Genomic DNA, 10,896 nt, shown 5'->3' with positions numbered 1-10,896 from the left:
GAATGCTTTGAAAAATTAAACCTCACATACATATTATGTTTGAATAAATCTTTATTTTCTGACAATACCCCCTTATCTTCACCTGACACACGTCTGAAAACAGTTTCAGAAAATGCTCTACTGTGGTCTGGTACCAATCACGTGGTATTTCAAACCTAAAGGCAAAGTTTTTGAGAAACTGAGGAATGAGTGAAATCAAAAAGAAAGTGGGCATTCAACCTTGACTAGTGTGTGCTGCTGCAGGTATTCTATGAAGACACGGTTTCTGTCATTTTGACATACGCTCTTTATCCAGTGAAAAAAGTTTGATTTTTATATTGCAATTTTGTCATGAGGAGGAAATCACAGCACAATCAAATGCCATTCAAACAAGTAAATGCCAAAAGCAAATGGTTTCCAGTCACCGTGCTGATATCTTCTTACCTTTCGTCTCTACTGCATTGATGCATTTCCTTACAAACTTGAAGCCAACCTCGTTCAACTCCACTATTTCAAACAAAGGGAAGCAAAGTTAGCTGCCTGCGCGTCACATGCAGTTACTGGGGGAGACCTATCAAGGATGAAGTTACTGCAGGGTCTCACCTTCCAAGTTCGCTGCTATTTTAGGGACTGCATTTTCCAATCCAAACGTGTAAAGTGCATAGCCACAGCCTAGTATGCAAATATTTTTCTGTGCAGGGTCAAGCCAAGGCTGCATATCCATTTAGCCCCACCTTGCACTTGTAAGGTCAGGTATTTACATCTCTGCATTGTTTTGTGCAAAACTACAGATGTATTTTGAAAGCTTATCCAAGATTTGTTTGTTTTCATTTGTTCTCTATTTTCCCTCTCGAATTTGCTTTGCTAATAAGCTTCCATCCCACTTTTAATACATAATAATACTGTAATTTGGAGAGTTCAACCATACATAGATTGCTGCCTGACAAGAATTGATTTGTGGATTCCAGTGTAGTGAAAAACCTGCAGTCTGGCCTCTTCCATAACGCAACAGCATGTAATATTTATCTATTTGCTGAATTACAGAAAACAGCAGATCTATACGAAAAGGATAAAGAACACAAGCCTTCTTCCCCACTGATTAACCAACATAGTATTACAATAGTGGCTTTTCATCATAAGCAGGGATGCTGGTTTTTTCTGATTAAAAAAAACAAAATCCCCAATTTTGGTTTTTAAAAAAAGTACCCCCAAATCCATGTTTTTCTACAATTAAAATGAAACACCACTATATATAGCTCTTTATATTAGTGGCGTTTCATTTAATCATGGAAAAATGTGGATTTTGCATTACTTTTTTAAACTGAAAATTGGGGATTTTTTTAAAATCAGAGGAAACCAGTATCCCTGAAAAGGCAGGCAAAAAGCTGGCCTGTTTCTTAAAGTGTTTGCTTGATTGATTCTATCTTCTTAAAGTAGATTACAGTTCACCTTGGACTAATCTGATGCCCAAGAAAGTCAGTCCTTTATACCTCAGTGGTAACCAAATCATGCTACTTTGTTTCTTAGAGCCCAGTCCTTCAACTTACTTAAATGGGTTATCTTTAGTCACACTGACCCTTCTAATGACTTTGGTGGGACCATCTATATAATGAAGTTTTGAGGAAGAAGGCCCATGCTATGTTTCTATGCCACTGGCTTTGTACACTGAAGTAGCGGTCTGTCTGTGGCAAACTGGTATTTTGAATTTCTCTCAAATATCACTATTTAACTGGGGAGAGGAAAGGCTGTCTAAAATCTGACTCATGGCAACTTTATATCAGAAGTGGGATTTCTTCAAAGGAATTTGGCTCATGTCTCTAGCTAGTCAGCCAGGAAAACAAAAGTTCTTTGATGGGAAATTTCAAAATGGAAAAACTGCATTCAAAATGCAATTGGTAAGTTTTTACTCATTTGGATTTCAATCCAAATTCCAATGGAAATATCTGGTTTTGAAAATCTGGTTTCAAAATATAACACCATTCCAACATCCCAACCCCCTTTTTTTTTTTGGTTTTCCAGGAACTATTGATCTCAAAATTTCTCATGGAAAATGCAAAGCTTCTCCTTGGCCCTGATACTTTAATGTTAAAATTTGGTTTTAACATTAAGGGTAATTTGTTTGACAAGAAAAGTTTCCTCATGAAATCTATGGATGAACTCTCCTCAGGGCACAGACTCTCTTCCAAGGACTTGTATGCTTGCCACAGCTATCAGCAAGTCAGTTTTAAGGAGCACGCCTTCTCTTAGCATCCTTGCCAGAGACCTGGAGATGCAGAGTAGCTTTATAGGAGGACCTGCTCACATCTATTAGCAGAGAGTCAGTGCCTGATTTACCCGTCTGCATGGTGTCCAGTTCCATGCTGTTACAAATAGGGTTCATCCGTACTGCTGAGCTGGAAAGAACACAACTCAGCTCCTCCAAGTGGGGACCGATCAGTCTCAAGGACTACGTACAAAAGGAGTTTCTTCCATCTGATAGCTGGACAGATTAAGGACGTACTACACAAGTCTGAGTAACTGAGTAAATCATGCCTAAGAGGCAGAGTGCATATTTTTCAATACCCACTAAGATGCCTCAGTAGTAAATCTGAAGTACTGAAATATTGGAGGCAGGGGGGTTGTAAAGAGGACACATTGCAGACTGTAAGCAAATGCAAAATGAAGCGGGTAGGGGGAGAGCTAAGGAGAACAGTTTAGTAATTTGCTGTAATGAGCACAGTCAACTGACTGAATGTGTGGTATTCAAGGCGGCACTCATGAACTCTAGCTCAAAAAAGGAGATATGGAAGAACCCGATGGTTTTGGATTTTCAAGAAATCCCTTAAATATTTTCTCTCTTTTTTTTTTCCAAAGGTTTACTGTGCAAAATTCTGTCAAATGCCATGGGACTCTTTCCCTCCCTCCTATGTTTTCTGATGGAAATTTAAATGAAAACCTTGTGTGTTCTCACTGAGTGCTTTGCAATTCTGGTTTGAAAATCTTCCTTATCTGGCTGGAATGGCTAGAGCATAAAAAGAAGTCACACAGCAGCCCAACCAGCAGGTTTGGCACCAACTGGAACATGAAGTTCAAAGGTTTTGAGCTGTATCTGAAATCAGGAACTTGCATTTTTCAAGTGGGGAAGGAGGGCTTGGAATTAGCAAGTTCTCCCATCCCTGCCCAAAAGAACAGTCCTTCTCTACTTAACTAGCTAAGGGCTTATCCTGCAAAAGGGCTGAACACTCAACTCTGTGAGACCTAAAGGTACCCTGCATCTTTTAGGATCAGACCCCAAGATCTCTGTAGTGTTCTTAGCTCATTGAGCAGAGGGAATACGCATTTCATCCAGGAGGAGCAGCAATAAGCAAATCTACAAGTTAAGTAGCACAGCTTCAGCACAGGCAGCTAAGCTTCAGAGGAATAGAAACATGAAGGACTCACTCTCTTCCTGTTTTGTGATGGGACTGTGGTAGATCTAAAAAAAGGGAGGAAGGGGAAGAAAGAAAAACATAAGCAGGCATGACTTGTGGTTTACTTCCCAAAGAAAATCCAACACTACTTAAATGAGTGCGGGCAAGTCACAAGCACACAACAGATCTATAGTCTCCAATGCAAACTGTCTTATAATTAAACAGCACGTAAATCTCTATTTAGCAAAGGAGTTATAGCCTCCCTAAGTTTCACTGGAGCACCTGTTTCCATACTGAAAACAATACTTTACCTCTGAGGTATACTGCATAAACCAGGCTGGAAGCAATGTAGTTAGGCCTACATTTATTTACACAGAATAAGAATAAATAGTTTTCTTCATCCTTATGCCAAAACACCATGTGAATATTTAAAAAATGCTACTTGGTGTCTTCCCTCCCAGAGGTTCAAAAGCCCTTTTCAGACAGTAACAAACTGTATTGAATACTGGACATAACTCAGATTCTCAGTGGCTTTCCATCATAAGCAAGTTCACCCTCCTCATTATTTAATATTTATCTATATTCACACAACCTGTTCTTTGCTTGCTTCATATGGACACCCAAGTCACACAGGAACCAGGATTGTTTACTAATTTATATAAAATGAAAAGCAAATATTATCTGTTGGTCTCCTGTTGTGAAAAATTTCAGTTACCCAATAGAGAAGTTTGCACAATACTATGTAACGTATGTTATTGATCACAGAACACAAACAGCTGAACAATGCTAACAACATCACTGTGGATTAAAATTTGTTTGTGTAAACTGTTTTTTGACCATCTAAATTCTCGGAAATTGAAATCGTGACTTGTGAGCTGCAAAGGTGAAAAAAAAGGCAACACTTGCTGGATAATCAGTTCACAATGGATAATTTTACTCATTCTAGAATTAAGCCTCACAGTTTTGCCTGAAGGTAGATGGGTTAAGTGTTATCCTTGTTTTAAAGGTGAAAAACTAAAGTTCTGAGAAATGCAGTGACTTGCCCATGTAGCCAATGGCAGAACCTGGAAGAGAGCCACTTTCTTCTGACACAGAGTTTTGCATTTTACCAGTAAAAAATGCTTTCTTTTTACTAGGGCAGATAAAGGCAAAGGCTAATTAGAACAGCTTTGACTTGGCCTTTTGATTATTTTTACAAAATGCTTGACATAACCAGAGATTCTCTTCAATTTTCCATGACAAAAGCACCATTCTAATAATTACTGCAAGCTTGTCATTCCTTTACTTTACTGATGTACTTGGAGCCTGAGTAATTCACCAGGTAGGATCCAGGAAAATGCACTTATAAGGGTTTTGCATTAACTCCCACACAGTTGACTTCCTTTACAACACTAAGCAAACTTTCCAGGGGGCACCAAACAGTCCTTATGCTAGGATCCCGCCCCTCATGCTTCTTACCATCAATACAGCTCTGGGCAAAAATGGACTTTGATGCCAGCATCTAATCAAGCAGGCTACAGGTCATGAAAGCATGTGCTATACACACACACACCCTCTCTCTCTCTCTCTACTTTGGTTAGTCTATAAGGTACAAGTCTACTCTGCTTTCTGCCAGAATTAGGTGCTATTCTTTTTACAAAGGTATTGGATAACATCAGGCTGTTTAAGGAAAAGGAGCTGCCAAGAGCTGTAGGGAAATGGGATGAAATATGTTTACTCACATTGCACACAGTGCTTTCTGTTTACAGGAAATTCTGTGAAACAGAGAAGTTTATGCTGGGCTTAGATTAAAGGAAGGAAACCAACAAAGAAGCACAGACAGCTTTGGAAAATCTATGGTCAGACTGTTTTCTTATATGTCTGAGCACATACAAATAGGGTGTCTACAATGCCAGACTAGATTTACAAGCAGCTGTGATATACAAGCAAGAGCAAACAATATGCAATCTGTTCTTTCATATGGATTGGGCTCTGATCTCCCATATGTTCAAATCAGTTTTATGGGGTTTGCTGTAGGCCAGCATAACTACCAGAAATGATACATCATACCACAGGATAAAAGTGGACAGTGCACCATGATTCTGACTACTAACAACACCTAGAATGAAGATTGTGAAAATGTATTTTTAAAGCTCTATTTCCTCCACTGAGACCACACAAAAACTGTGATGGTGCTGATTGCATAACCAATATCATGAGTTCTCTAAGCAGACTTACCAGTATGCTATATATCTAGGTGTGCAAAGTTACACCACTAGAGGACACTGCGCACAGCACATCTATCAACCAGACAACAATTCTGGAATACTTACTGGCTCCTTTCCATCCATGGCTTCCATCCATAGCCGTCTATTAGCTTCTGAAAGAGCTTGCAATGTGATGGTCGCAGGCCTGTATGGATTTTTACAAAAAAAGGCACAGAGGAATTTAATCTAGGAGCAGAGAGTATGTTTCTGGAAGCCATTTTAATACTACACAAGACTGAGTATAAGTGGTGTTTTGAGGCCACCACACACACACACATTTTTAAAGCAGGTGTCTACTGCAATATTACTAACACCGGGAAATGACACACAGGGGTGGAAGTTACACACAGGCTGATAGCACTGGTATAAATCCTTAAATCAACCTATTCACACGTTGTCTTCCTGTATTTATCACCAATGAGCTAATCATGCAGACTGCGATGCCCAGCAGCGATACACCAGCCTGCCCTCACACTTGTAAGCTTGGGAACACTTTCTGACAATTTCTCAGTTGACAACAACGGGTTTCTGAAAAATCATTACAGTTTGTGTCAGGCTAACTGCTCCTCCCTCTTTTGCCAAGCACTTCACAGACCTTTATTTTTTACATATCCAGCAAAAGACACATGGAAAACACACAAGAAAGAGACAGGTACAAAGGACCCCTGGACTAGGTAATCTGACCAAACATGTGACAGATACAGACCACCAGAGCTTACTCTGTGCAGAGTTAATCTAGAGAACTAGCTACCGAGTCAAATGGTAGACAATACAGTAGGTGAGATTCTACCCACCGGCACTCCTATAGCTCACCAATTCATATTTAATTATTTAACTGCTATCATATCAATTTTCTAGACAGGGGAACAAATGAGTTTAGCATGATGTTACCTAATATTAAGAAGAGGGTTGAGGGTTGATAAAAATCTTACAGTGGAGTTCTCATGTGGTGATAAAGTCATCACTGTGTACACAGACTACACATTCATATATGTGATTGGATCTCAGTTTCCTGGGGTATGGTGGTATTCCCAGTACATCTCCCTCGTGCTGAAGGAATTGGCCAGAGATTCAGGAAGACTGGCCAATGCAAAGTGCCATGTATATGACAGTCAGTCTTCATATGCTTTTATTCCCTTGCTATTTTCAATAATAATCATTCTATGTGTTATCATTAGTGGGCAAAACTCCCTTCAGCCTTCTGTCACCCTCGTGCAGGTAAGACTCCCTGCTAAGCATCTTGAGTAAGGAACAAAAAATTTGGTGCAGTGCCATATTTCAAAGACTGTGCATTCTGGAATAATGTGCAATCCGAAACCCAAGGCTCTAAACTTTAATCCCGAGTTCTGCTCCCCTTGCATGTAATCATTTTCAAAGCACTTGGTTTCTTTTAGAAGTCCAACCTAATTCATGCCCTACTGCTATAAAACCACCTCAGAGGTCCATGGAAACAGGTTTATATGGTTTATAGTGAATGAAATGCAAATAATCCAAGGGGTAATGCTTCAGCTGTGTAAAATGGCTATACTGTAGCTATATCAAGGTTAAAGATGCATGAAGAAGTACAAGGACCTGATCCTTACTGAAAACAATGGGAAGTCAGGGCCCTTCATGCCTCAGAAAGGGAGGTCACAGGATAAGATGGGCCTAGTAAAATGCATTCTCAATTTAATAGCAAGACTCCCATTAGTTTCAATGGACTTTGGTTCAGGCAGCAAGACTACAGGCTGAGGAAGAAGAACACTGGATTCCCTACAAGTTCTTCCAGCGCACATAAAACAGCTTTCAGTATATTGAGATGATGCACCCTCACTCAAAAGAACTGTAAGGCCCATGCAAAGGAAAGCAAACACACAAAGGACATGCCAAGAAATCCGAATGGTGTTTTGAATGTTACCATAATGGGAAAATAGCAATCGTCCTCCGGCTCACCTTTCATTGGTTTCAATGTCAAAACAAAACCTCTTGTCTATAGAATCAGTTTTTCTTCTTACACAGGACTTCAAGGTCAAGTCTAAGGTGCCCTGGAAAGAGAGAAACATTTAAAGACAAAACAAAGAACAATGAAATCTGGAGGGAAGGGTACAATTTTTATAATCCTTTGGCCATCTTCCTACTATCTGTGGAGACATAAGGAATGATTGTGCAATCTCAGCATGAGCCTTGCTAATCAGTTAGTATTTGTAGCATGATGGCAGATGGTACAGTGCACCATTCTGCCAAACTGTAACTGTGATAAAAATCAATCGGCTTAGTAAGACAGGCTTTCTCCCCGTAACACGAGTTAGGAGCTTACTAGGATTACAATGTGATAAGAGTTTAAAGTCCCAGCATCTAGTCTTTCATTATGCATTGGTATGGCAGAAACATTGCTTACGATAAACACATTTAAAGAGGGTCACTAATGCTGTTAGACCAGGCAAAGATCATGTCTCTCTGTGTATCTGTAGAGTGTCAAACGCAATGGAATCCCAATATGTACTGGGGTTCACAGGTCATGCTATACTAGTATCAAGTTACCAGCAGCTGCAGTAATGAACCAAACCATTTTAGGAACAGGTCTGAAAGCCATTTAAGTTGGAAAAAATGTATTGCCTAAATATCACCCTCAGGTATTTTTTGCAAACCCATAAGAAGCTAGCCATTAGTGCACAAATCTGGAATGGATCTTTGCCCAATGGTTGTTATCTGTAGCCTGGAAAGATTTTTGGATCAAATAGATTTTAAAGACTTCAACTCTGTTGACAACATTTTCAAGGCATCTTATTTCTTCCTGTTATCACTGTGCACATACCATATGTTTTCTGGGGGATTTTAAGAGCATTGGTTATAGCTGCATTATTCTATTATGTACTGAGAACACACATTTTTGGCACAATGGACTGTAAGGGATATTAACTGGTATTTTTATAAGCCTGGACATATTTCGACATTTCTGATGATATCTAGCTATACAGTAGATGTTAACAGTTACATCTAGCCAGTAGGTTCAATGAATGGCCTTACTAAGTGTTTCCAGAAAATGTCTTATTCTCTTTTTCTTGGTGGGGTTGATTTCTTCAGCTCAACAATGACTGAGAAACATGTGTGTGGCAGGGGAAGGAAGCATTAACTGAATCTGTCTCTGCTACATCTGTCCTGTGCCTAGAAAGAGCCCTTCCATCTTCAAACCTGTTGATCCAACACTTACTTCACCATCAATACTTTTTACAAACTAAAACTGTGCACAGTATTACTTCATGCAGCCGGGATATTTACAGACATGCTTCCTCAAAGAAGGAAATAAACCAGAACCAGGTGCCTGTGTTGCTGTTTGCAGAGCTATTCCTTTGGGAAAAAACACTCACTTGCTTAGCTCCAGGCTTCTGTTCCATAGGAGTCATCCTTAATGTCTTTGTCTCCTTCTCGTACTGGCAATAATATTTCACCCAAGATATGCCAAGGGCCCCTACAAAACCAGAAAGTCAAACATCAGTAAAGAAAATGTTTGGGTTTCAGTGTAAGCTCTTTTGGGAGGGAATGTGATTTTTTGTGCATTTGTATGGGACCTAGCACAACAGAACCCTACTCCTGACTTGGGGCCATTAAGATGTTCCTCAATATATAGAGTAATAATAATGGGTACAGGGCCTCAGTATAACAGGCTGCAGAGTACACAGATGTTTTATTCACTAGTAGTTTTATTTATAACCCGGTTACTGATAGCAGCAGCAGTAATTAGGGAGGAAAGTGAGCATTGATTATCAGTTTGAACCAGTATCCCCAGAAGGAAAAAGGGAAGAAGGGTGTTTGTGGGAGTGGATGATAGCAAGTCATCCCGGGCTGGCCAAGTCAACAAGAACCCAGCCCTTTGGAATATCTGCTTTCAAATGGACAGCACTAACATTTCTTGTATTTTCTTTACTGACAACTTTTGAGTAAAAATAGAAGCACATTCAACTATAACTTTCAATCTATATAAATATCATGCCAAGGCTTATTTTCCACTGTGTTTCCATTGTTCTAATTAAGTAGTTTTACATGCTCAGTTAATATTTAAAGAACAAAAAGCACCAAATGGAATATTTAATAGGACGTGTTTGTTTTCTTTATCCAATTCATAGAAAAAAGATTAAAGGCAGTAAATATAGTTCATTATCATACAGGAACACATAAAATGTACTTGTGGTCCAGAATTACTATGTTTGTGTTTTTGTCTTTAACCATCAGAGTATTTAGCAGTGACATAGACAGGGGAAAAATAAAATTACCTGTTTATAAGTCAACTGTTTATAAATTGAAAGAGTTTGCAGCCCTGGCCCAATATCTTGCTTACTGGCTTCCCTACCAGAGCTTTTGAAATTGTAAATGTTTGTACTAGTAAAGCCACTGACAGATATAAATCACATGGATTATAAGTGGGGGATGGGACTTCATCATTGGACCATACCAATTATTAGCTGTCAGTGGGTATATCTATATGTGCAATTAATGAGCAGCAATAAACTCCAGCATATATCATGCCAGAGACTATTGCTCCTGGGCGCCGTATTTGAATGTGTGCCCAGGACCACAGCACGTTGAGTCGGGTCGGAACAGCCTTGGGCTGGCAGGCTGACCCCCCCCGATCCCCTGCCAGCCAGGGCTGCTTCAACCCAGTTCAACACACTGTAGAGGGGTTGGCTGGGGCACAAGGATGCTTCAGTACCGAGCTAGCCAGCAGGCAGCCCCTGCACTATAGCATCCTCGTGCCCCAGCCAGCCCCATCAGCATCTACATGTGCACTGTTGCAGAGTAAAACACTTCACTGTTGGATAGAATTTGTGTTTACAAGTACTGTACTAACCTATGGTGGGGTTAATTAGTTTACTCCATCCTAAAAGCACTGCAAATGTAGACACTGAGATGTTTACTGCAGAGATAATTAGGAAAATACACAGTAAATGTTTGATGTATAGACATACCCAGTGAGGGCTTTTATCCTAGCAAATAGATGCCTGCTTATCCACACTAACTAGGTACATTACCAGATGGAGTCACTGTGTGAACTGCCTGGTAGAAAGGCCAAGGAGATGGAAAATATGGAGGCAGCAGGGAAATAACGTATATGAAGGTTTCTTGCTTCAAATGCTACATTGCCAGGTAGTTCTATGACTGAAAGAATGTCTCCTCTGCATTTTAAATGTCAATACATAACTGATGTATTTGCAGGCTGTGAATACAAATATATCTTAGAACCAAGGACAGGAATGAGCTTTGGCCAATGTGACAAATGTCACAGCTGTCCTGATCTTCAGGAATGC

At 39.8% G+C, this 10,896-nt stretch overlaps 1 protein-coding gene across 7 annotated transcripts in view; it reads right to left on the bottom strand.

Annotated features, from left to right (window-relative positions):
• OPHN1 (oligophrenin 1) overlaps nt 1–10,896 on the bottom strand; it is a 113,605-nt gene that overhangs the window by 24,170 nt on the left and 78,539 nt on the right. For all 7 annotated transcript variants that reach the window (XM_006020500.3, XM_025200116.1, XM_025200117.1 and 4 more), the window contains exons 9-13: nt 8,962–9,062; nt 7,547–7,638; nt 5,681–5,759; nt 3,400–3,433; nt 424–486 (exon numbers count right to left, since the gene is read on the bottom strand). In XM_006020500.3, the coding sequence (XP_006020562.2) occupies nt 424–486; nt 3,400–3,433; nt 5,681–5,759; nt 7,547–7,638; nt 8,962–9,062 (369 nt within the window). The remainder of the gene's footprint in view (nt 1–423; nt 487–3,399; nt 3,434–5,680; nt 5,760–7,546; nt 7,639–8,961; nt 9,063–10,896) is intronic.

Source organism: Alligator sinensis, unplaced genomic scaffold (assembly GCF_000455745.1).
Source record: "Alligator sinensis unplaced genomic scaffold, ASM45574v1 scaffold809_1, whole genome shotgun sequence".
Classification (NCBI taxonomy): Eukaryota; Metazoa; Chordata; order Crocodylia; family Alligatoridae; genus Alligator; species Alligator sinensis.
The sequence above is the reverse complement of the archived record's forward strand: the minus strand, read 5'-3'. Positions and strand labels throughout refer to the sequence as shown.